The sequence below is a fragment of the Mirounga angustirostris genome, unplaced genomic scaffold, assembly GCF_029215605.1.
Source record: "Mirounga angustirostris isolate CCGP_5_RB_7025 unplaced genomic scaffold, mMirAng1.0.hap1 SCAF_6, whole genome shotgun sequence".
Classification (NCBI taxonomy): domain Eukaryota; kingdom Metazoa; phylum Chordata; class Mammalia; order Carnivora; family Phocidae; genus Mirounga; species Mirounga angustirostris.
The window spans coordinates 62,377,394-62,403,812 of NW_026991714.1; the positions used below are offsets into that span (position 1 = coordinate 62,377,394).

Here is a 26,419-nt window from a genome sequence, read left to right on the forward strand (position 1 = left end):
TGGGTAACTTAAATCGTATTTGAATTATTATATAAATATGCACACACATGCATGCACACATATGGTATGCTTATATATCTAGGCTTGTGTTTTTGTATTAGAAGAATATATATCACTTCACATTTTATTCTCTGTGGTAAAAATTCTAAATAATAATATGGGGCGCTTGGGTGGCTCAGTCGTTAAGCGGCTGCCTTCGGCTCAGGTCATGATCCCAGGGTCCTGGGATCGAGTCCTGCATCGGGCTCCTTGCTCAGCGGGAAGCCTGCTTTTCCCTCTCCCACTCCCACTGCTTGTGTTCCTGCTCTCGCTGTGTCTCTCTCTGTCAAATAAATAAATAAAATCTTAAAAAAAAATTCTAAATAATATTACCTTTCTCAAGTACATTCTCAAGGACATTCACAGCAAATTTATATATTTTTCCAAATATTTGCATTTTATATTCTAAATAAAGATGACTGAATGTTTTTGGGAACACTGTTTGTCTTCTATGAGCTGAACTGCACAGAATGGCATTTTATTTTTTTTTTAAAGATTTTATTTATTTATTTGACAGAGAGACACAGCGAGAGAGGGAACACAAGAAGGAGGAGTGGGAGAGGGAGAAGCAGGCCTCCCGCAGAGCAGGGAGCCTGATGCGGGACTCGATCCCAGGACCCTGGGATCATGACCTGAGCTAAAGGCAGTCGCTTAACCGACTGAGCCACCCAGGCGCCCCAGAATGGCATTTTAAAGAAGCAGAGACACCTGAGAGATCAGTGGGACCCACTTGTCTTAGCGTCTCCCCATCACCCTCCAGCCCTCCCCCCCAGCAGATGCTTTCTAGGTAAGGAAATAGGCCCGAAGATGTAAGGCTCAGGGAGTGACTAGAATCTGTGATTTCTAACTGCTTCTCTTGTGTTCTCTACTGAATTCACTTGACAATTTATCTGTTTCCAGAAGGAGGGAGGTGGGCTAGAACTGATAATCCAAGGCAAAATAGTATGTGAAGGTAAACAGATGTTTAGCAAAGCTGGCTGATCCAGAAAGCTTGAGACCAGAAGTTGGATGGTTAATTGAAAGGTCAGGAAATCATAACAAGTGATCCAGATGTTGGGCTGAGACATTTTCTTTGTGTACGGATCACCCGATTTGGAGTGCTACATCATTTTTTCTGGGTGCACCACTCCAAAGTTGCATCTTTTTTTTTTAAAGATTTTATTTATTTATTTGAGACAGAGAGAATGAGAGAGAGAGAGCACATGAGAGGGGGGAGGGTCAGAGGGAGAAGCAGGCTCCCTGCCGAGCAGGGAGCCCGATGCGGGACTCGATCCCGGGACTCCAGGATCATGACCTGAGCCGAAGGCAGTCACTTAACCAACTGAGCCACCCAGGCGCCCCAAAGTTGCATCTTTTGACACATCCAATTTTGGTTTCTGTAAACCAGCCGAGGACATAAGACATGTGGGTAGCAGCCTCGCTGCAGAATGTGCTGTTTCAGTGACCTCTCCCGCCAAGTCTCATGATTATCTCACGCACACTTAATTTGACAGACTTTAAAAAAACAAAACAAAACAAAAAAACCCTCTGCTTTGTTGTTTCTTTCTAAATCATTCCGCTTAGTTTTCATTGAATCAGCAAACTGTTTTTTTAGCAATCATATTTCTGAGTTCACCGAAGGTTAAGTCACTCTTGTGCAAGCAGTAGAACCAGGTTTGGGAATACTGGTCAGCGACCGAAAGTACTGAGTGTGCCCTGTTCTTCTTTCAGTACCTTCAGTGGAGATCAAAGGAAGGTGTTGGTTCATTAGATGATCAGGCTAAGTGGCCATCACTTCAGAGAGCTTCCGCTCTACTTTGGAGTCAGACAAATGAAAACGTGCAAAATATGAACTCATTTTAGAAGACGACTCTGCAGTGCACTCAGCATGCACAATTTCCCTCTGCACCGGAGAGGGGGCAGCCAACCTGCAGGCAGAGGAAAGGGAGCTTTCTCTGTTCCCTTTTTGCTCTCTCTTCCCCTGGGTTGAGAAGAGCAACCTCACACCACCCAGAAGCTGGGCCAGTGGAACATTCTTATACCAAGCGAACTTTAAAGCAGTGGCCACTTCAGCCCAGAGATTCACCGCTCGCGCACAGATTTGCAAGTGACCTGCTACTCAGTTGGGGATGGCGGGGCCTGCAGCCCTGCTTTCTTTAGGGAGCTGATCTCTTGCTTGCATGAAGTCCTAGAAGGGGTGCTTTCTTAGGAGGTCAGGCTGCTGAAAATGCAGATGGTTTCCAAATGGGTCGAGATGGATTCTTGGATTGAGAACCTCTGCCTGCTTTTCAAAGGGTACTATGCAATGCATTAAGTCCCATTCCTAGAATGATAATGAATGAAGAAATCAAAAAGTAATGAACAACTAACCTCTGTCTCAGTCGCAGGAATGTAATCTTTCCACTTCTCTTTGTATCTTTTTTTTTTTTTTTGTCCAAGCATCCATCCATTTTCCTTTCTTAATTAGGTCATAGTATTTGCCAAGATGATGATTAGAACACACAACTGCTTCACACACACACACAAAATAAGGCAGTATAGCTGCCTCTTTACCCCCTTGCTACATCCGTTGTGGCCCAAAGGGGCAGGGCAGCATTTTTCCGTATGTATTTCATGAACAATCAGTTCCACAAAATGATCTTTGAAAAAACCAATACAGGATTTACTTTGGGACATAATGCATAAACTCGACCCTGTCTTTGGAGGGTCAAAACATACATTAGTATATGAAAAGCCTTGATACAGCTTAGCAAAGATTGATCCTTTGTAAAGTTTAAGTGGGCTCTCCTTAAAATAATAATATAAAGAAGAACATCGGTAAAAATTGAAAACTTTACAGCTAAGGGTGTAAGGGCATGGCACGAAGGGTTCCAAGCCACCCCGTGGAGCTGGGTTTGGAGACAGATCAGATCACCCGTCTAGGTGTGGAAGTGACCCTGTGGCACGTCCCAGAGGACCGCGTGGTTTCTCGTGGCTCTGTAATCATCTTTCATCCCTTCACCGTGCTGGTCCAGCCCTGGTCTTTATTGTCACTGTAGTTTGTACCCTACAGCGTTGTGTGATGGCCAGGTCCATGCTCTCTAACTCACAGGCAGGACGAGCTGCTCACGGCCGGGGCACACACAGGCCCTGCCCAACGGCGGGTCTGTTAGCTGCCCATGAGCTCTGAGCTGTGTTTACTCCAGGCACCCGAGACTGTGTCGTGGAATGGATTTTGGGAGAAACAGGTCCGCCTTGACAGGAGGGCTGGGGTGTCTCCGTTATGGCTTTTTGCTCAATTCACAGGCTCTCCAAAGGGATTTTTGGTTTATGTTCTTCCTCTTTTTGGGGATCTAGAATCATTGCTGACTATATACAGAAAGAAGATGTGTGTTCATGTCATTATTAATTTGTTAATTTGGTGTTTATACATACGCTCTTGAGGTAATTCCCGAGTGCCGACTGTGGTAGCAAGGACCTGTGGTGGGCTTCGGAATGAACCCCGGGCTTGAGGAACACACAGGCTGGATGCTCTTGCCTATGTTGCCTGAAGTCTGGACAGCCCTTTCCTTCTCAGCCTCGAGACCTCTTGTTTCTCAGGAGTCAGGTCAGCTGTCTTCTCTTCAGGGAATCCTTCCTCAACCCACGGTCTGCATTTCTCAAAGCTTTGTTCAAGCCACACTTTGATGAAGGGCCCAGGACATCCTAATTATTTATTTGAACATCCGACTTGTTAGACGCTGAGTTCCTTGAGAACAGGACCCATGTCCCGGTCATTTTTGTCTCGAGCATGTAGCCCAGTGCCGGGCACTTAGGCGACACTCACTTCATGAATTTGCAATGGTTTGTATCTTCAAGCTCGCCTTTTTCAATTTGCTAAAGCTGTAGAAGGGGAAAAAAATAATGACCCAAAAGCAGAGTTTGATGTGTATGTGCAACTTTTAAAAGAATATTTTATAACCTCTTATCTGTATCTTCACATTTGGAAAAAATCTCCAATATATGTGTATCTAATTACCATCATTGTAATGCAAATCTTAATTTTTATTGTGTAATGATGTGTATCCAGTGAGCACATGATAATTATTAGTCACAACCATTAATGCTTTGATTTCACTGAAACTAGAACAGCTCCCTCACTCTATTCAGGCCATTTGACTACTCATTGTGTTATTAGTTGGTCCTTAAGGTTTGTAGGTCATGGTTAACGGAGCTGCTTGTTCGTGTTGTTAGCAGTTACGTAAATGCCTTCGACTTTACAAATTTTATGGCAGTCATTTGGAATGAGTTATGTATTTTCCAAGCTTTCAGTTTCCCCAGTGGCCTGATATATTAAAGATTGATTGTTAACTTGCAAATCTGGTGAGAGGTTTTTTTTTTTTTTTAAATCAGCCAAATTCAACATTTTACATAATGTTCATGATTTCTGTATCACAGGCCAAGGAGATGATATAGAATTGAGGAAGGGAACATTTTTCTTATTTTCCATGGCCAGGCAGAACAGCCCTTGGAGGATGATCCTTGGAAAGAGAGCATCATTTCTTGCTCCAACCAAATATACTTAACTTCTGTTATGTCTCCCACTTTAAAATAATCATTTCTGTGACCTGTGTCTGGAAGTGCTCCGGTTTTTCCACATGGCTCTTAAAACATAGGGCCGTTAGCGTTGCATTCGTATTTCTTCTTTTGAATGATGCCACCCTGTTCAGCTGCAGGGTTATCTCCTGCGGGGCCTGGCTGGATCAGAGAGTCCTGGACTCTTGCTCCTCTTTTAGGCTCTGTCTCCTTTCTGTCACCGTGGTAATGTTCACGTTCTGGATCTGGGTGGAGCACAGGGCTGTTCTTCATTTTTTGCCAGAACAGGAAGGCCTGAACGAGTGTGAGTGAGCAGCCCAGGCAGGGTCTCCCTACCTCCCCCCTCCCCCACCTCGGGAGTCCACACTCCCATCTTGGTTCTAGATCTCCCCCTTTTGAGCGTGGAGAGCAAATGACCCCAAGGAAAGGCTGCAAAATGTGTGTGGGCCTGCTCTCTAGAAATCTCACATGAGAACTGCTTTCAGGGTAGGATTTGCAGGGTTAGATAGGGCGGGGCTAAGCAAAAATCTGAGCTCTCACTGGGACCATCCCTGCCTAATCCTCTGTACTTAGTCACTCCCTCTTGTTGCCAGTGCTTCTGTTTTCCAGCACTTGGAGCACTGCATTCATGGCATTTTATGTCCTTTCCTGTTGTTATATTGTGAACCACGTGTTCCCAATCTCCGAGGTCCCAGTGTATAAAACTCTGTTGAATTAATGAATAATTCTCTAGGAACTGAAGTTGTTTTCATTTAGAAGCTGTTAGCTAATGGTTAGTATTACTATATACTGATTCCATATGTGCCCCCATTTCTTTCCACCAGTCTGTTAGGATTTGAACTCACCTGGCTTTATTAGCAGTTTTTCGATCCTTTAAGCTATAATATAGTTTGGTCCATCCAAAGTAACAATAGCAACAACAACAAAAACCAGACAGAGGAAAGTGAATACCTGTTACATGATAGGAACCACAGGCCATGGAGAAATTAAACACTCACTGACCTCTGTTGTCTGGAGAACGAGATATAAAGCCCTAACCCTAGCCCCACAGGCCCCATGTGGTAAAGACTTTGGTAGAGATGTGCCTGTATCCACAGAGGGTTACTGAGGAGAGGCACAAACCAAGCCTGGGAGATGTTGGAGGGCTTTCTGGAGGAAGGAACACCAAAACTTAACTTTATTTATTTATTTTAAAATAAATTTATTTATTAGAGAGAGAGCAGAGTGGCGGGGCAGAGGGAGAGAGAGAGAAAGTCCTCAGCAGACTCCACAATGAGCGCAGAGCCCCATGTGGGACTTGATCTTATGACCCTGAGATCACGACCTGAGCCGAAACCAAGAGTTGGACACTCAGCAGACTGTACCACTTAGGCGCCCCCAAAACTTAACTTTAGTGGCAAGGCTCATGCCAGGCAGAGAGGAAACCTGGAGAGAGAAGTGATGTCACATGGGAAAGGAACAACAGGGCAGTGTTGGAAGATGGGAAGCAGGAATACACTGGAGATCCGTGCCAGGGACCTTCCTGTCTCTGTGTCCTGTAGGTATTGGGGAACCAATGAAGAGTATGAAACAGGGCCCAGTAGCAGATTTGCATTTCCAATAGCTGGTGGCACCCTGAAGGGTGGATTTCAGGGGGCCAGGCAGGGAGACCAAACAGGAAATGATTGGGACCTGCAATAGAGATGAAGGGCAGGGAATGGATTGGAGGAATATTTAGGAGGTAAAGTTGGCTAGCGTTGATGGGATATCAGAAGTGAAGAGAAGAAAGGAATCAAGTAATTTTCCTCCTAGCTATTACTGTTAGTACCTATTTCTTTGGTCTAAATACCAGTGACTTTTTAAATTAGAGAGAGAGAGTGCACACTCAGGTGTGTGTGAGTGTGGGAGGGGCAGAGGGAGAGAGAGAGAATCCTAAGCAGGTTCCACACATAGCGCGGAGCCTGACCCGGGGCTCCATCTCAGGACCCTGAGATCATGACCTGAGCTGAAATCAAGAGTCAGATGCTTAACCAACTGAGCCACCCAGGTGCCCCTCCAGTGACATTTTTATATCTCTGGGAATGAACCTGCAGGATGCCTTATGACTGAAGCCAATGACTTAAAATGACAATTGTTGGTCATATTTCTGTTTGGCTTTAATTTTCCCTAAAGCAAGTCTAATTTTTATTTTCAGATTTACATAGATTCTATGACTGTTCAAACTAGATTTGTAGTTTTTACAAGAAGGACTTTAAATCCCAAGAAATGGGTGTCAGAAGAGAGATTAGAGCTGATTTACTGATTCCCAGCATTACCAGTGTACAGCCTTCCTCCCTCTCCCTGCAGTTCACCCACCATACACCTGCCTCTGTCCTTGGTGCTGGTGAAGGCGTCCTCCTTTACAGATACTACAGTAGAGTGTAGTAAGTAGAGATACCTCTCTTTGGCCAGTCCTACTAACTGTGACTCGAAGCGGTAGTCTTATTCCTAAGAGAAGAGCATTGAAAATAATCAAATCAAAATATTAAATCAAATAGTCAAAATGTCTAACATTAGAAGACTAGTTACATAAACAGCTTACGTAAATTGCCCACAATGGAATTCTAAAATGCCAATAACGTCGCTTGTTCGTAGAAAAGCGTTTATTAACATGACAGATGTTCAAAATATCTCCATATCTCTAAAGGGAAATAGGATAAAAGTAGTATATCTTATATGATTCCATTTTTGCCAAAAAAATAGATACAGATATATACCCAAAATATCTTCTTCACACTCTAGCTTTTATATCCCACACATGTGGACTCAGTTTTTGCTCTGTGCCAACTCGTATATGGAACTCGGCAGCTCTCTGAGTTCTCCAGAAGACTTCCTATGCACAAAGCACTGCGGATCAGCATGGACGCTGCCTTAGAGGATATGATAAGAAAGAAGATAATGAGCATTTACACCGCATGTCCCTTAGAAGCAATGTAACAATCTCCGTTGATACATGGTTCTCTCTTTCAAAGTCCCTTCTAGGCTGTATTTCCACTCAGGAACCTTTGTCTTCTCTCCAGCTTCCCCTTTCCTTGTCACTTTCAGAGTCTTTGTCATGTTCTGCAGACACTAATTCCTTACCCTCTATTATGGAGAATAATCCAAGTCTGCTCCAGCTCTTGCCTCAAATGCACGTACATTCAAACTAGCCTGGATCCCGAGTAAAAGGGAAAGTTAACATTACAGCCTTGTACACACACACACAGAGCAAAAGGAAGTTTAGTAAAACAGTACTTACCTTTACTGTAGACTGCAATCCGTATTTTTTGTTTTATGACCTGCTAGTGGCTCAAGACCCAGAGTTTGGGAAACTGCCCCAGGAGGCCAGCTAGTGAGCCCAGAACTTTAGCGGTCCCTCTGGGACCTTCTCAGATTATCAAGTTATTTCTTCCATACACCTAGTGGAGAGACTGTTCTCCACCCTGTTACACACCTGTGTAGGAGATGGAGGAATGTCATAGTTCACATTCGCTGTTTCTAAGCAGTGGAGTTATTGGTGTGTTTTCTTCACATTTTCCAAGAATTTCTCTAAGTTTTCTGCACTGAGCACGTGTTACTTTTGTAAAAGGAAATGTAAACAGTAAAAAAAAATTTTGAAGAAAAGGCTCTGCTCAGGTTCTTCCCTCTTCTCAGAAACCTTTCCTGACCAAGCCCTTCCGTCTGTCTGTCCATTTTGCCCTTTTGATTTCTTGTCCCAGTGCTTATAATTTGCCTTATAATGATCTGTTTTCATCATATTTTCCTCCTGGTTCTCAGGCCCTTCCCCTCCCCTGGTTTCATCACCATCATAGACCTCTTCTCCCTTCCCTCTGCAGTGAGATTTTTTTTTTAAGATTTTATTTATTTGAGAGAGCAAGCATGAGCGTGTGGGGAGGGGCAGAGGGAGAGGGAGAAGCAGACTCTCCACTGAGCAGGGAACCCGCTGTGGGGCTCCATCCCAGGACCCCGGGACCATGACCTGAGCCAAAGGCAGACGCCCAACCGACTGAGCCCCCAGGAACCCCTGCAATGACATTCTTAACCTGAAATCCATAGATGGGCTTCCAAAAATCTTCCAAAAATGGATGCAAAATTTAATGTTGATTCATTTCTTTTCTGGGAAGCAGATCCAGTTAGTTTTTGAGTACCTACATTATGGCAGGCAAAGTTCTAGGTCCAATCCTTGGTCAGACTCTCAAAATGTTGAAGAATTCCTGAACCACCATTCTCCATACTTACCCTGTTTCCTTTTCTTGCCCAGAATGTAGGGGCCATGAGGTGAGGACTTGTCTGTCTTGCTCACGACCAGTGTCCTACTGCCTAGAACAGTGCCTGAAACATAGTGGGGCACTCCAAAAGTCAGACATGTCCAATGATGAAGCATTATGAGGTAGAAAAGACATTTATTTTACTATCCCCATTTTTCAGAGTTGAATAAATGTCCTGATGTTACTTGAGGAAGAAGGAAGGAATCACAGTCATCATGAGACACTGGGAAGTCAGACTGGCCTGTCTGCTCAGTCATGTTGCCTAATTGGCTGTGGAGCGGCATTCGATCTGCGCCCGTGTGGGGGTCTATCTCCTTGTCCCTCAGGCTGGACCCTGTGGTTGCCTCAGCCCTTTCTGTCTCTAAATTCTACTTGTGTTGGCAGACTCAGGACCCCAGGCCAAGTCTGCAGGATTAGCTTAGCATGAACACCCGGGCCTCCTGACTCCTAACCCTTGGGTTACAGAATGTACAGCACTCTTTCCCTTTGGCTTCATGTCATATGGTTCATTTTGGTTTTGAAGGTAGTTTGTTCCATAAAAACCAGACAGGGTGTTGTTTAAACAGTGGGCTGATGTCTCAAGGTAACATATCGACCCACCAAGATCTACAAGAGCGTGCATCACAAACCCGCCTCTGTGCCCCGATACGGTGTGAACATCTGATACAGCGTAGATGTTCTGAACCTAAGAAACTCCTCTGAAGAACGATCAGATTATCTCATTTTGCCATCAATTGTATTTTAAGATGTTAAGTGGGTAGAAAAACTGCTGTTTCCAGGGAAGCAGATTCTCCCAACTACTGCAAAATATTTTAAAAATCAGGTCATTCTGTCTCTAATCCCAGTTGTATTCCGTTCCTTTTCTTCAGACTTTTTTTGTGACTAGGACTGTGTGTTTAAAGTTCAGCTTTGTGTGTGGTATTCCTGTGATAATTTCAGTACATAAAATAAGATGTTTACAAAAGCCAACCTGAGACCGATACTATACAGCAGTTTAGCAGCAAATTTCTACTCTGGGTATTTAACAATAATTGGGATCTTTCTATTGGCTTTACATACACTCAGATTAGTAGTAAAATCTAAGCACCAGCCCATTTGGCAAACTCCTGCACTTCAGGCTCACAAATTTGCTTCTGATTGTGCTTTTCATTCGCACCTAGCTCAGATTTTTGCTTGGTGCTTTTTTAAATCCTCTCATTTACATACTGTGGTAAATTTAAAATGAGAACAGATGAATGCTGCTAAACTTTCCTATTTCACTGATGAATATGGTATTTTGCTTCAACTATCTAGCTGTTATATATTCAAATGACCTTTAAAACATGAAATAGATCCTTCTTTTCATATACGCTGTGCAAGATGGATTATTAGTATTGTCTTCCCTTTGAGACGATGAGTCTGAGATGCCGAGGCTGAGCAGAGCACCAGAGAACTGATGGTCACGCAGCGAAAATTCTGTTTCCTACTGACGGGCTTCCACTGTCATCGGGGCAGAGAGACCTCCTTCATGTGGGGTCGTCTTGGGGCCACGCAGGTGATGCATCTGTTCTGAGTGCATTTCTCCCTGCCCTGCAGTCCAGGGCACTATGGTCTATGGCACGGGGCCCCTTTGGGGTGTTAGGATGCATAGTTGAAGTATGAATAAGAAAAGAGGTAGCGTTTTGGGGGGTGGCTAATACAGATTTGGCTCTAGCTAAGCTTAATATGTTCTTACGTCATTTATTACTATTGATAGTCATGAGCTTGTTCTCCAGAGGAACAGTGTGAGGCTTGGGGAGGTGTCAAGGAAAAACCAGAACCCGACAGGAGTTAAGGCGGTAAGAACAATTGTGTTCAGGAAGTCTTGCAAATAGGAGGAGAGAGACCTCAGTCTAGAACTGGCCTCGATGTCAAATATAGCAAGGAAAAGTGGGAGTTTGCAGGCAAGGAGCAGGATGGAGTGGGGGCGGGGAAATCAGTGGATGGAAAATGACAAAAGGCCTTCTGGCTAAACCAACCCAACAGGATTCTTCCTGAAGGCAGGCAGGGTGAGCACATACCACCTGGGGAATGGTGAAAAGAAGAGGAATTTATCAGATACCAAGGTTGATCAGATTTCAAGGGCCAGGGGATTCTCTCTCAACTGACAAGATTCTGGGCAATGCAGGCCTGACCAGGGCGGACACCGAAGCCCAAGATCAAAGCCGAGTTGCAAAGAGGGTTCAGAGAAACCCTACTAGGTTTGGTCGAGAGTCTTTGTTGGACGTTACATTATGAAATCACTGAGATTTCTAAAATCATGCTCCATCTGGAACCTGGTCTCCTGGGTATGTAGGCCTGTGGCCCCACTGGATGGCAGGCACAGCTGGAGGGTAGAGCTTTCCATTGGTTCCTGCATGTTGCATAGTGAGCGACAAAGCACTTTGCAGCCGATGGGGCCATTTACATGGTCAGGATTTCAATAAACCCACCAGGTGTGCCATTCGTAGTGCAGGTGTCTGGTGGTCAGAAAACTTCCTGGGGAAGGTAGAATAGAATAACTTTGTAACGGCGTTCATTTGAGTTTCAATAACCAAAATCAATATTAATTTTAAAGTGATATATACTGCTTATAATAAAAATGCCGTGATGCATAAGACAAGAAAAATCTAGGGCACAATTTTAAAGAAAAGTACAACAATTTTAAAAGAAGGGAATCTTTCTATTTCGGAATGAAGGAATAAAAAGTTCTAAAAGTTATAACGGGGACGCCTGGGTGGCTCAGTCGGTTCAGCGTCTGCCTTCAGCTCGGGTCATGATCCCGGAGTTCCAGGATCAAGCCCCGCATTGGGCTCCCTGCTTCTCCCTCTCCCTCTGCTCCTCCCCCCACTCATGCGCTCTCGCTCTCTCTCTCATTCTCTCTCGCTCACTCTCTCTCAAATAAATAAATAAAATCTTAAAAAAAAAATCCATAATGAAAAAATTCCTAGGCAATTTGAGGTCTTTTTCTCTCCTAACATGGAATAGTGGGCCAACTGCTAAACATTTAATTGCTTTACTTCAATCTACCTTGATCACACTCAATTGTGCTAAGAAACTGGAGGCTCTGAAATTTAATAAATGACCCTAAATAAAATGTCTTACTCCAAATTCAGCTTGATAGAAAGCCAAGCTGGTGTCACTTTATCTCGCTTTAGGCGAACCTGATATGTTAAATCCAAATTTCCAAAATGGATTAGTTAAGTGGTCATTCTTCACTTAGCAACACAATCGTAGTAAATTTCCCTCGTAATGCTTGTGAAGCACGATTCTGTATATTAGAACCCCCTGTGCCACATTTCAAGGGCAGAGTACATTTGAAAATATTGCCCAACAAACAGCAATTTCATATCTCTCCCAGGATTTGGTTGCGCACTATCCTGGGCCCTAAGGAAACAAAAAATGGGTCAGAATGGTCTCTGTACCCAAGGCAGGTATATTCAGGGAGCGAGGACCGAGGACCGGTAGAGTCCAGTGATTACTCTCCCTGAGGTGGGGGAGGCAGAGGGAGCTTGGAGCACTGACCCCCTTCTTTGGTCTTCATCCAACTTTTGTGTGTCCTCCAACTCCTTATCCCTGGCATGCACCAGGAGCATACAGAGTTTGTCTTGATGGAAAGTCCTGCTCCTCTGCTTCCTCTCCTTATGTTGATTCACTGAAAGGCAAAGCCTGACATAATTAGGTCTGAGAAGAGTGATCAGGTTCTGTTTTCATCCTTGATCCTGCCCTGGCCGGTGGGGAGATTCCCTTACAGTTCTGTAGCTGGTCTGGGTCATGCAGGTGATCCGAGTTCACTGGGCCGTTTCGGTTATTGAAAGCTGAAAGATGTGGGTGCATTTCAGGGCTAGAGTTAGATGACAAATTTGGGCAGAGAGTGACAAAATAAATAGTATTTTTTAAAAAAATGGATGTCTCGGTGATAATGAAGCCAGTGTGGGAAAATCTGCTTCGGGAAATGATTTCTTAGAAGACATTAGAGTGAGCTGTTAGCTGTATCTGTGATTCTTTTCATGCAAACACGTAAGGAAAACCAGTCTTTTCGCCTTTATTTTTACTCTAATATACCTAGGTCAAAGTGGGTCATTCCCAGCATTAAAAGAGGGGGGTGGGGCCAGGGAAAGTAGTTTACTTTTTGTTTTTGGTGAGAGGGAGGTTCTTTCTTTCTTTTCTTTTTATTTTGAGGGGCAGTCTTCCATCTTTATCCCCTCTTTCTCATTGTGCTTTTCCTGGACCTTTTATTATGTTTTTATTTAATTTCCTATTGTGGAATTAGGCTGGGGGTGGGGGGCAGAGTTCAGCCTGAAGGTCTTTTGGTGTAGATGCTATATTTTTAATAAATGTGAAAAACGCTCATTGCGCTGTCTTCTAAAGAACGTTTGTTTTTTAAGGGTCTTTGTGCATTCATCTGAGGAAAAAAAAGCAACCAAATCTGCTCTATTCAAATTCCAAATTCTAGGGGAGCAGATTGTCACAGAATATACAGAGATGAACTTCCAAAAATGAAAACGGATGGAGGAATCATAGGTATTCATCTCACATGCTAAAAACATTAGTGCTTGGGAGTAATAAATGGGTGTCCTGCTTTATCACAATTAATTTATCGATTATTTCCTTATTTTTATTTATGGAAAGAATCCTACAAATATTCAAGTTCAGCCTGTGTCCCCTGTGTTGATCCTGGAGACACAAAGGAAGTTTCATTCTCCGTGTCCAATCAACAGTGAAAATGAGCACAAAACTAGAGATAAGTCACGTAAAGGTCCTCATTGTTTCATAGTTGGTTTTGCATCCAAGGCACGGTTCTTTCTTTTTAAATCTAATATAGCAGCCGTGCAGAAGATAGAGAGAGAATCTACCCTTCAAGTAAAATCGCCTTGGCTTTGCCTGGTCTCCATATTTATAATGGCGTCCCCCCATTGACGGGCATCATGTGTTGAGAAATGGTGTTTTAAATGCAGTGTATTTATTTCTGAACTTTCTGCTGGTGGCAGTCTTTGTACAAACATGACATTTGTAATGCTGGTGGTTGATGTCAAAGTACAGTGTTTAAGTTTACTGTTGCATTAGTTTTAGAAAGTTTTGTACTTAACATATTGATCAAAGTCACTCAAAATTGATTCTTAAAAGAGAGATCATTTCTGTGTTTGTGTAATTGCAGCCTCATGCATGCTTTATGAATTTCGCTTGGCCCTCTCCATCCCCTCGGTTAAGTGGTTATCAGAGGTGGTTATCATCACTTACAACATGAGGAAAGCAAGAGACAGAGGCTCTGTTGACTTGACTGAGCCCGCATTGCCGCTGGACTGGCGTGTGTTTTCTTCTCTTTTTGGCTACAATACCCAACGGATCTCTCTCTGTCAGAAATAACAGCATCAAGTATCCTGGTAGGGATGGAGATCTCTCTGTAGGAAGCTTCAGGATCCATCCCGAAATGAGGTCTCAAGAGGTACAAGACACAGCTTGATTTGATTTTGACTTTTGTGTGGGTCTGACCAAGTCACTAATTTTAGGAGCATACTTCTCATGAAGAAGTCTGGCTATTTAAGATGAAGATCTTAAGATCTTTGCTATAAGAGAAATTCATCCACACCTTCAGCCTCACAGGCCCAGAACCCTGTCTCTATTCTCATTTTGTGCCTTAAGGTTCTTGGTTCCAGACTTGCTGACCTCCAGTTTCCATGGTTTGACAGCCATTACACATTGTGCTAAACCTCTCCCTACCATGTACGAATTTTCTGGCACACCTTATGATAATGATGATTATTACAGACTACATAATTATACAACATAATAACTATGTAATAATTTATCATTATAATCATCATTATTATAGCAGTAGCTAACCTTAGATAGTACTTTCTATGTACCGGCCATTGTTCTTGTTAACACGTCTAATTCTTGTATCAGTCCTGTGAAGCAAGTACTACTCAAGAAACTGAGGCACAGGGGGGTCACGCAGGCACTACATGATGGAGGCGGAACCCACACCCACGCAGCGTTGCTCCCACGTCTATGAAGAAGGGATGCTGATGTGAAGAACCTTAGGAATATGTTAGCTCCCATGATAGTAATTTTTATATATTTATTTGCTTATTTTTTTGGAGATTTATTTATTTATTTGAGAGAGAGAGAGTGTGTGGGGCAGGGGGAGGGGCAGAGGGAGAGAGAAAATCCTAAGCAGACTCGCCCCTGAGCAGGGGGCTCGATCTCACAACCCTGAGTGTATGACCTGAGCACAAATGAAGAGTCAGACGCATTCTCTGTGTTCTCTGAACTGCTGTCCTGCCCCTAAACCACAACTGTGGTCCCACAAGGAGCATCTGGTCAGTTTCTGAATTGAGTCCCAACATGCGTGACGTCAGCATTGTGTACATATCTTACACCTGAGTACCCCGTGTCTCCGTGTGAAAATCTTACATACTGATCGATGGGATAAAATGTGGTAGAGAGCCTAAAATAGTCACACTCTCAGATATGTTTCTGTGACCTTAAATTCAAGGCAGGTTGATGAATAGTGAGAAGGAAAAGAAAAGTAGCAATAATTCGAAATAAGGGAATGGCAGGAAGGGCAATTCAGTGAAATCCTTTTTCCCCCTAATAAAAAAAGTCATTGCTAAGTATTGACGGTTCACTGTGACGTCACATTTGGTGCCCAACAACAGGTCTGCCTGACTACAGAGCCTGCGCATTCTCTACAGCTTTCTGCCTCTAACAGAGATGATGGTCCTAGTGGACCCAGTGGCCATCAGGGGCTTGTCAAGATGCAGTCAGGTAGGGTCCCGAGAAGTGTTGCCAGGAACAAAAGTCCCTGGAAATGTGGAGGGGCCTTGCAGAAAGGCTACTGGGGGACAAAGGGTGTACGTGAAAGAAAAAAAAGTACACGCGCTCACACAAGCACGAAGAGAAGGTGATGATGATACATGCAGGAAGGCAGTGAGTTTCTCATCTGTTCAGCAAGTTACTGCTTCCCACGTCTTACTGCTCGGGGTGGTGGGGTAAGCCTTGTGCCACCACGTGTCACTGCCACACTGGGCTTTATTGCCTGTTTGTCACAGTATGCTTGCTCCTCTTCTAGGCTCTGTCTCCTTTCTGTCACGGTGGTAATGTTCACATTCTGGATCTGGGTGGAGCACGGGGCTGTTCTTCATCAGCGTGGCACAAATTAGACTTATAAAAAAATCTATTTCACAGAGCAATGTATCAGGTGTTAATAATGTGCATATATCATATATAAGCGTATATATATATATATATTTGGTCACCCAATATAGAGGACTCTACTTAAGGCACAATAAAGAGGCACAATTTTTTTCTTTTTCACAAGATGCATGGTTTCTTATTTTAAACCAAGTTTGTGCCCTGAGCACCCCTTTGTTTCGGAGGGTCTCGAGCACGGTTGTCAGCGTTCCCTGAGGCTGCAGGTGAGGATGGAACCAGTGTCAGCCCGAATGGTCCATCTGGGCATGCTTAACTGGCAAAGTGACTCATCACCACCTCAACACCATGAAGCCCAGCAATGTCCTCTCCTCTGAAAGTTGACACAGCTCAGTCTTGGGGAACATCTAATTGGACATTTTAACCCAGACAAAGATGTTTCGGAGGATTAGCAGCCCAAACTTCCATTTCCAGGAGCTGGAGGAATTGTAGGTCCCGGGGCGGGGCGGGGCGGGGGGGGGGAGCAAAATGCCAAGGGCGCACATCGGGCGTTAAGAGTCTGGTGACAAGGCTGGGGGTGAGCGCAGGACTTTCTGTCAGTGATGTCACGGTCACGCAGAGAAGCTCCCAATGCCCAGTCTCGCCTGGGGGGTCCTTTCTCCTGTGTCCTATTTGTGTGCACTGCGCCAGCCCACTTGGCAGGCTCGCTGCATCTCTCAGGGTGTTGAAGTCAGCGGCCCTTGGCCTGTGCCTTCCAGCTCACCTGAGGGGAGCCAGGATTCCCAGTGAGGCACTGCCTGTTGTATCTTATTGCTTTATTATTATACCTATTTAATGCCACTTAGAACACTGTCAGCTGTTGGGAAAGAGTAATTATCACTAGTCAAATGAAAAACACTTTTTTGGCTGTCTTACGGATACACATTTTACTGGTACCTTGATACATCATGAAGCCTGATAGCAAAACTTTTGCTTGTCTCTTCTTCGAGCCACAGCTGCTTCCCTGCTAAATTCATCCCATCTGTCTTCCCTTCCGTGAAGCTGTAGGCAGTAGAACATAAGTACAGAAGCAGTTCAGTGCTATTTTGGATAAACATAGCTGAAATTTGAATCTTTGCCATTTGCGATGCACACATTTTGTTTTACTGCTGTAAAGAGAGCTGTCAAAATACAACTACATGGATAATTTACTAAAATACAGTCAAATATAAGGTTGATCAAAGAGAAAGTAGAGTGGGTCAGCCTGACTGTTCCCGTGTGTGCTCTGAAAGGTGTCCCTGGCCTCGCCATCCCGTGCGTGCAGGTTGGGGGAGGCGGCGGCTCTGCTCTCTTTGTTTTAATCCCGCAGGGGGGCTCCGGGAGCTAGAGTTCCTTCTAAGTGTCTGTGGCTTGACTAGCAGAGTCCTTGAGAAGCTTTAGAAGTCCATTTTCTTAGTCTCCAAAAAATGTGCTTCGATGGGAAACATTTTCTCTCTCTTGGCACATCCAGTCAGATGGGAACTACATTACCATTCTGCTGTGTTTTGAAACTGATTGCATCGAAACCTTTGTTACCAGTGAGACAGTCCATTTTATTTCCATCCTACTCTATTTCAGGGTTATTGGTGCATATAAACGGACCGTTGTGCCTTTTTTTTGGTCATCAGTAGTACACGATGCTGTGGCGTCGATGGATCTTTCTTGAATGAATTCATCTTAAGTCAAAGACCGCTCACCTGCACCTGGGCCCTCCACTGGCACACCTGTTTGCTGCCTTCCTTACCCATGTGCAAGGGTCTTTCTAGAGGCGCTGTAACCTCGGTGAGGGGAGGGGCCGGTAGAGACTGTGGCCAGCGCTCAAGAACTGCGATCGGAATGCTGTTTGCACAAAGTGAGTCATGTCATCGAGATGCCGTGACTAAGTGATCCCTCAGTCTCAATCAGAGTAGCTTAGATTTAACTTGCCTCCTTGCCACCAGCGAAGTTTTGCTTCTAGCACTTTCCCAGAAGCATCTTTGCAAAATTCCTGCAAATCCGGATCCTGTTAACAACTACACGACCTCCTTGGAGTGAAATCCTATCGGTCTTGTTCTCCCCCATTTCTCAGTACCCACAAGAGAGGACGTTGTAGGTGTCGGGTAAATGTTTGCCGAGCAAATGAATGTTGTGGTCTTTTCTTCATGTTGTGCTAAAGTCCCTGCCTCTTGGTCAGCTAGAAAACACAAGCATCTATAGCGCGTATGGTATTTAAACAGCTTTAGCGAAATCGTAGTACTGCTGGGTCTCCAGCTGCTGCCAATGAAATTGTTTTCCTAGAAAGTTCCCCAAGGCCTTCTCTGCACCAAGGCATTGCCCTTTCTTTCATCTGGTTTTCTTTTAGGGGAAAAAAAAAAAAAAGCCCACGTTCTTCAGAAGACAAAAGCAGCATGACTTCGACAAATGCAACTAACTCTCTACTTCAGCTGAAGGTGGAAATGGCAGCTTTTGCCAGTGGTTCTTTAAAAGAGATATAAAGAGGGTGAGCAAATCTTTAAATTCACACTGCGGTGCCATCTGATTTCAGGCCAGTAGGTGCTTTCTAAGTGCAATCTGTGATGGCCGGCATTACAATTCCTTCTTTGATTCAACACGTACCCACGGCGGGCTCTGCTCTGGACACTGTGGGTGCCAGTAAGAACCAGTTGCCGCTCACAGGGGCCTGACCTTTTAGTGCTGGACACAGTTCTCATGCACGGCCGTAAGAGCCATAATGTGGAACGCAGAAGAAGGAGCAGGTAGGGGGAGATCAGATCAGGCTTTGCAAGAGGAGTGATTTTTGACCCTTAAGGAGAGCAGTGTGTATGCAGAGAGTTAAAAAAACAAAAACAAAAACAAAACAAAACAAAAAACGCACTTTTTCTAATAAGATTCTATGGATTCCCCACTTTGGAAGACCGTTTTAGACTGAAGACCCAAGATGAGAAGCAGCACATGACTTCCGTCTGACCTCCCTTATATTCCCAATGTCCAGGCATGGTTCTAGGCCTCGCTGGACCTCCGGGTGGCCCAGTCCGCTAGCCTAGAGTGTCCCCGTGGCCGTCTAGCCAAGGCCATCCTACTCACACACTCCTTATAATGACTGTAGGGCACAACCCAATCACAGTGTGGGTCTCTGAGCAGATTTTTAACTTGGGAGGGAGAAAATAATATACATAACAAGAAATATTCTCTGTGGTAACATTACTCATTTAACTCAGCAGATAATGAGTTTTGTGAGTTTTTCAGTAATTCACTGACACCTTCTCCCCATCTTTATGATAATTCTACAGCCTGTGCTTTTGACTCCATTTGCATGGGAGGTGCTCTCTGCCACCCTTGATGGGGAAGATAACGAGACCATCCTGCCACATGGGCTCATGCCCACACAGGATATTTAAAAAGCCGTATCTCCTGGAAATACCTGTCCGTGCAATCGGTGTGAACTCTCAGTGTTCCTATGAGAGCCAGCAGGTGTAGGTGACTATTGTCTAGAGAGAAGGCTAGAAATAACCCTTTGTTCAGAACCTTGTAAAGAAAGTCGGGTTGCCATGGTCAGAGTCCCTTGACCCGACGTTGCTGACAAGGTTGGACAAAATGGTATTCATAGAGGGGAACAAAAGTGGCTAGCAAGAGTTAACATGACCCTGATGGACACCTGACCTTCAGAGTAATATTTATTTTTGGAGATTTCCATTTAAAGCACGTGGTGGTATCAGTGGTACTTAAACTATTTTTTATTCCTGGATATTGCACACTTTGGCTTTTCGGTCATACCAGCTTGCACACTTATTCCCCTTCTCTGGGTTGGGCTAGTTGCTATGTGGTGAACCTGCCTCTTTGTTTTCCTGATAGGTCACAACTTAGTGATTCCGTCTTGTCTTCAAGTACATGACCACAAGCACTGAGTGGATTCACCTCGCTACCAGTTGATTTGAATGTGACAAAGACCAGTGCATAGTTGTCTGAGACTATACCTAATAGTTCACTGTGCAAGTAAGCCTGCTACCCCTTAGCTAACCGGATGCCAGGGAATTACTAAAAAAATCTAATTAATACACGTTATTAAACATATTTACACACACTGAACTATTTCAAACCAGTAATGCTGGAATAAAGACAAAATAATACTGTGTATTTACATAACACCATAACACCTCTCATTCGAGAAATCTCAAGCCTTCGCTAACTTACTAAGCTGAACAACACCCCACGAGGTGTGTCGGAAGTAAGGTAGAACAAAACAAGAAGCTGAAGAAAGGAGAGAAGCAAGTGTGCTTGCAGAGGGTGGTAAAGACTATTGGGGAGTCCCTTGGCATTTGAGTTCAAGTCCCCCCCAGGTATGAGAGCATGGACCGATTGTGGATTTTGCCTCTTCATCTGGCCACGTGGCCCATTGCATAACTTTCCCTAGACCCAACTAAATATAATTTTCTTTTTTTTCCCCCTTAGCCAGAATTTTTTTTACCAGAGTGGGCCAATCTACTTTCCAGAAATGCCCCGAGGTGGTCAGACACGGCTAAGTCAGCGGGAAGGGTGTTGGTGAGCCCCGGTCTCCCCTGGCAGGGTCAGAGTTGATGGGAAGGTCAGGGTTGATGCCACGTCCAGCACCTCCCATAACAGGACTGGCCCAGCACAGTGAGCACAGAGAACGTCCCAGGACTTCCGTGGAGCACCTGGGGCAGCCCTGGAGCTCGGTGCGGTCGAGTGCCAGAACCCGTGTGAACACGAGAATATAAACAGGCCAATGGGAATGAATAGTGAACTACACACTTAGATTTTTAAATAGCATACATTAGCATCTTGGAATGAATTTTGAATCTGATATTCTATTGGATTTCCAGAAAGTTTGGTGCTGGGATTTAGTACTCATTTGGTTATGCTCCACACTGAATTTATTCACCTGCTCCTTTGAGGAGAAAGAGGAACTTTCTCTCTGTAAGTCTTTCTCACAGCAATGCCGTGATTGTGGCTTAACCTTTAGGATTTGGGGATAATTTAGGTGTCACGGATACCCACGATAGGATAGCTTTCAGACACTATAATTTACGTGTCTCTGAAATGTAATAAATAGAGCTTTGTCTGGGTTTGGGAAATAATGTTTTCTTCCCAAACAGCTGTTCATTTGTATTAACAATTTCCTCTCCCTGGCAAGACAGTGTGTCTGTTTTATATCTAATCTTGTCTCCCATCACATTAGCTGCGTTCACCCCCTTTTTGCGGTAGTGGTTTTCGTATCTCTGAGCACCGTGGGCAGATGACAGAGCTGACCTCAGGGGCTTCGAGAAGAGACGCTACCACTCGGCGTTTCCCGAGCTTATCCCAGGTCAGGCCGGCCCTGCCTGCTTCGTGGGGCTGCTGATCTCACTGCCTTCTCATTCCATCTGAGACCAAGTGCAGGGTGAGCGAATCTATTGCCCCCTTCTTCAACTGGCAAAGCAGGGGGTCCTTGGTTTTTCACTTGGGGGCCCCTAGGGAGCCCCCAGAGAGGCAGTTTCTGAGGCTGCTATAAGGTAGTCACAGCCAACTGTGGGCTCTGGCCATGAGGGCTACCCAAATACATCAGGTACTGGCCCTCTCCTCAAAGAGCTCACAACCCATCCAGGCCTACCCAAGACTTTTGCACGTGGGGAAAGGGAAGCAGAGGATCACGGGCGTGAGAATAGGAGTATCAGATAAAATCTCCCAACAATCTTACGAGATGGACAGGTGGGACGAGTATGGTAACAATTACACTTTACTTTGAAGACATTTGGGCACAGAGAGGCTAAGGAGCACCCAATTCCCATGGCTGGTAGGCTGAGAAGCATACCCTTTGCTGCTCAATGTCTCTGAGGGTCATCGGAGGGAAGGGTAGTTAAGTGTGCCTTCTGAACCCAGATGGCTGGGCTTCACATACCAGCTCCGCCCACTTCTGGGCTGTGTGTTTGGGGCAAGCTACTTAACGGGGGTGGCCTCAACGTCTCCATCTATAAACTTATGGCAATGGCGTTCGGTATCTCGTGGGGTTCTTAAGAGGATTGCGTGAATTAATACCCAGAAATGTTCAGAACAGTGCCTGGCACATAGTAAGTACTCAACCAACATCAGCTGTGTGAATTGCTTAAGTGCTCAGCATAGAGAACAACGTAATCAGAGCTCATATGTGCCCCACGAGGTGGGTGTGTGTTAAATAGGTCCTCCGCACACCTTCAGCTAAGTTAGAATAAAATGGTGTTTTTGTTCTCGTGCTATAATATAATCCAGGACTCCTCCAGCCATTGAAATTAATGAAGGACAAACAATTCACAGCGTCTGCCTCTGGGGAACGTGGTCTCGCTCTCAGGGGTGACGGTTAATATGCCGGGCTCCACCCCTGACAGATCAGGGTGCTGCCTCACGAAGGATGCATTCCAGAATACTCTTGAGAGACTTCCATCCTTCACGTTTGAAGCCCGTGGGGCACTTTGTGTTTCTACAACACTCAGTTCCAAGTATCACATCTCCCTTCACAATGTCTCATGCTCAGACCCTCCTGGAAGAGGCTATTGACTGCTGACCGAACACATGACCAGAGATCGCTGCATTTGGAAGCATTACAGTGATAGCAAAGTGGGCGGGTGGGTGGCTAAAATCCTATTCCATCTTGAACTGGGTTGAAGTCCACCATGAACCAGTGCCTTTGGAAATCAGTCCAGGTCCAGTCAGATGAGGGAGAGAGCAGAGGCTGGGGGTTACAGCCCCTGGGGTCCCTCTGCCCCAGAAGCCGGAGGAGAGACTCGGGAAGACCTCGGGGCTTTGTTTGGGGAACGCTGTCTGCTTAGGCACATATGTGCGCCACAGCTCCCATGGCCCCACGTCAGCATCTGATCAGCAGCCTCCAAATGTTCTAGCATCCCTAGCAGAGGATTTGGATTTGGAAGCCTTCTACTGATAGTTAATTGGTATTGAAAGACTATTCTCTTGATAAGAAATGTCTGACAATCTCGGTGATGTTACGCTAGATCCCAAGCATATAATGAGAGCGCTGTCGGTGTGTGTTTCTGTGTGCAGTGCATTCAAATGCACGTGTCGCGTCCTGCTGTAATTTCTCACTGTGCTGTCGGGAGCACCCAGCATTCAGGCTCTGTGGGAGTGCGCATAAACACACGGGAGGCTGGACACACTGTGGACCCTGTAGAATTTCCCAGCAGACGTGGACATTTGGTGGAGACAAGGAGTTTTATGCTAGGAAACTTCCTTGTCTAACGTCCAGTAGCTTTAGTTAAGTTGCATGCAAGGACAGCGTGGTAGAGACAAAGGAGTGCCAGATTTTAAACAGAGAGATCTGGCTTTTAGTCCTGCCTTTTAGCTATTTGACAGCTATTGTTAGGATCATGGGTTCAGAAGACAGACCTGGGATTGCCTTCTAGCTCTGCACTTACTGTGTGAGTTAGGCAAGATATTGGTGGCATCTCCGATAAAATGAGGATCACAATAGTAGCAATAATACCTTCTTTAAAAGGTTGCTATTAATGATTTAAAAATAGCTGGAAAGGCACTTAGCACAGTAACTGCACAGAGGAAAGGCTTAATTAATAATAATAGCTCATATTGTTGATTGCTTTAGTTATTATTATTTTTTAAAGTTTTTATTTATTTGAGAGAGAGAGAGAGAGAGCACAAGCAGGGGGAGGGGCAGAGGGAGAGGGAGAAGCAGGTTTCCCACTGAGCAGGGAGCCCAACACAGGGCTTGATCCCAGGACCCTGGGGTCACGACCTGAGCCGAAGGCAGACACTTAACTGACTGAGCCACCCAGGCACCCCAATGTTATTTTATTATTGAATCTTCATTCATTTGATAGAAGAAACACTTCCTACATTCAGGGCTGTTTTCAGAGTTAGGTAAGCACATGTATGTGGAAGCACCTTGCATATGCTCAAGGCAGATGCCTAACGACTGAGCCACCCAGGCGCCCCATTGCGTATGCTCTAAAGCACTTTATTGAAAATATTAATAATAATGATCGTATTTTCATTTATTGAGAATCTACAAAGTGCCAGGCACTTTACACACTGTCTCTAATTCTCCAAACAGTCCTGGGAGGTAGTAGAATATTGGAAATGAAAGAAGCTTAGAAGAATTTGCCTGGGATCCTGCTCAGATTTCAACCTAGATTTTTTTTTTAGTTCTGAGTCATCACTCTACATAGCCGCATCTCAATGGTAACAACAGAATTGTCAATAATAATTTATTGTTCCTGTTGATAATAGAATCGTGCTCCCAGCATCTAGTCTGAGCCATGGTTCCATCATCAAGTGGTATAACATACGCTGCGTGTTATTTTATATTAAAATGTATGATTTTGATGAAAGGCATTTACTACACACTCACGGACTTGCATCTGTGTCCACCCATGAAGCCCAGGGCTAGGAAGGGAGTTCCAGAAAGCAGGAACGTGTCCCAGAGACCTAGGCAGCGGCTGTGTGGTCGGGAAGACTCACACCGTCCCCAAGGGGGATGATCTGAAGGGCACACTTTTTGGATGGCTGCATTCTGGAATTTTCATCATAACATTCAATGCTTTTATAGTCGCTCCTCATGTTTTTACATTTCACTTACATGAATTTTCATTCATGGTATAGATTACAAGTAAATGGAATTTACAACTTGGTGCCCCCGACTGCGTACGAGTTTGAACTAGCTTGTTGCTCGCCAGCCGACAATGGTCTGTCCGGTGGCCACCCCAGAGCCGGGGCAGACCCCCAGGAGGGTGTGGGCATCCAGGCAGCAGTGTCCCTGCACACCTGGAGCCTACTGGACTTGGGGAGACCAGCACTCCTACCTACACAGACTTGCTGAAGTTCTGCTGCTTTTTTAATCCTCCCTAAGCCTCAGCCTCCACATCTATGAAATCCGAAGACTAATATGCATCCCTTAGAGTTTCCAAGCAGGTAAAGGGATATCTCATTTAACGCGCTCAGCACTTCAACTGCGGAGCTTCCTTTGCCACCCTTCTTTGACTTATGAAAAAAAAAGAAGGTCAACTATGCAACAGTGGGATATTTGGTTTGCTTTTTTACCAGCTCTCATTTCCACGGACTTGGAAAACCGCGCGTGGTCAACCAACACACGGTTCAAACACATTTACAAGAAGGTCGGAAACTTAGCTTTTCCCCTGTGGCCGAGTGGTGCCCCTGGTCGGGCTGTCCCATCTGCAGAGGGCTCTCTGCCCGGGTGCGGAGGGAAGGTCCCAGCTGTCCCCATGTCACCGAGGCTGTAGTGACTGCCCCTCACCCCCACTCTTCAGCGTCCTGGCCCTGATTACTCACATGCGTCCACCAGGTTTAACTTTTTAGTTTGGAAGAAACCCATCATTTTCACCTGTGTCTTTCTGATTCCTGGCCTGATAAAATATTTTAGAATATTCTCCCAACCCTCCCCCTCCTCCCCCAACTGCTCTAAGTTACAAATGGCCAGATTTCAGTCATCAGGAGAGTAGAATGTATTATTTTTTTGCAGCCTGTCTTTCTGGGGGCCGGATTCCAAGGAGGCAGCCCGTGCGCTCACAGGCCAGGAGAGCCAGGATTTCAACAGTGTCAACAATCTTTGCTCATCACACCGAAAAGCAGTGTATCGGTGCCGGCTCATTAGCATACAGCCGCGGCGTGCTTGCTAACAAAGCAGGCTCTGGGTATCTGCTAGTTTCGCAGCTTGTCTGTCTTCCTTGACCGAAAAGGTGAGGAGAAATAGCTTCAGGCAAGGGTGTTGTCCCTCTCCGGGGGGCAAGAGAGCATCACAAGGATTCCCAGAGGGAGAGCTTTGAAGTGGTTTGCAAGTCATCATGCTTTGGAAGAAGGGAGACCAGCCATCCTTTGTTTTTCTAATCTTGTTTTAAGATCAGGACTAGCAAACAGATCGCCATGTTGTTAAGTGAAAAACCGAGCGAGTCCTGAATAATTCCCGATCATCCCTTTAATAGTTTTGTTTCGTTAGGCAGCTTCCAAAGAAATAACTCTCTGTGGGCAGAGGTATACAGGCATGCCCTCCTCTCGGTCTGTCTCTCTACCCCTCTTTTGTTAGGGGGATGGAGGGGAAGAAGAAACGTACAAGCAGATGTGCTGCTAGATCTACAGGCTTCTGCCAACCATATGGCATCTTAAAGAAAGATGGTTGGAGCGTCTGGATTAGCAAAGAGTCGGGATGGGAAGCCATGTGTCGTGTTGGTACAAGCAGTTGCTTGAGCTCTCTCTAAATGGCTTCAGGAGATTGTGTAATGGAACAAATGGTCCTGCGAGCCCAGGAACAGCCTTGCCGCTGCTGGAGAGGCAATCGGCCCTCGGGCGGGTACTGCTTCCCTTTTTCCTCCCCCAGTGTTCTGTAGTCTTCTTTTAGGGTTCTTTGAACTCCCAGAACTGACTCAGAACTTTGCAACTTCGAACAATGCCCCCGGCTCTCCCCGCCTGGATGTCTGCCT

At 45.1% G+C, this 26,419-nt stretch overlaps 1 protein-coding gene across 16 annotated transcripts in view; it reads left to right on the plus strand.

Moving 5' to 3' along the window:
• SDCCAG8 (SHH signaling and ciliogenesis regulator SDCCAG8) overlaps nt 1-26,419 on the plus strand; it is a 232,811-nt gene that overhangs the window by 181,188 nt on the left and 25,204 nt on the right. The window contains exon 17 of one of the 16 annotated variants that reach the window (XM_064594412.1): nt 1,750-4,366. The exons of the other annotated variants lie outside the window; for them this stretch is intronic. Coding sequence (XP_064450482.1) covers nt 1,750-1,789 — 40 coding nt within the window. The 3' untranslated portion in view covers nt 1,790-4,366. Of the gene's footprint in view, nt 1-1,749; nt 4,367-26,419 lie in introns of those variants that run through there. 16 annotated transcript variants of the gene reach the window in all.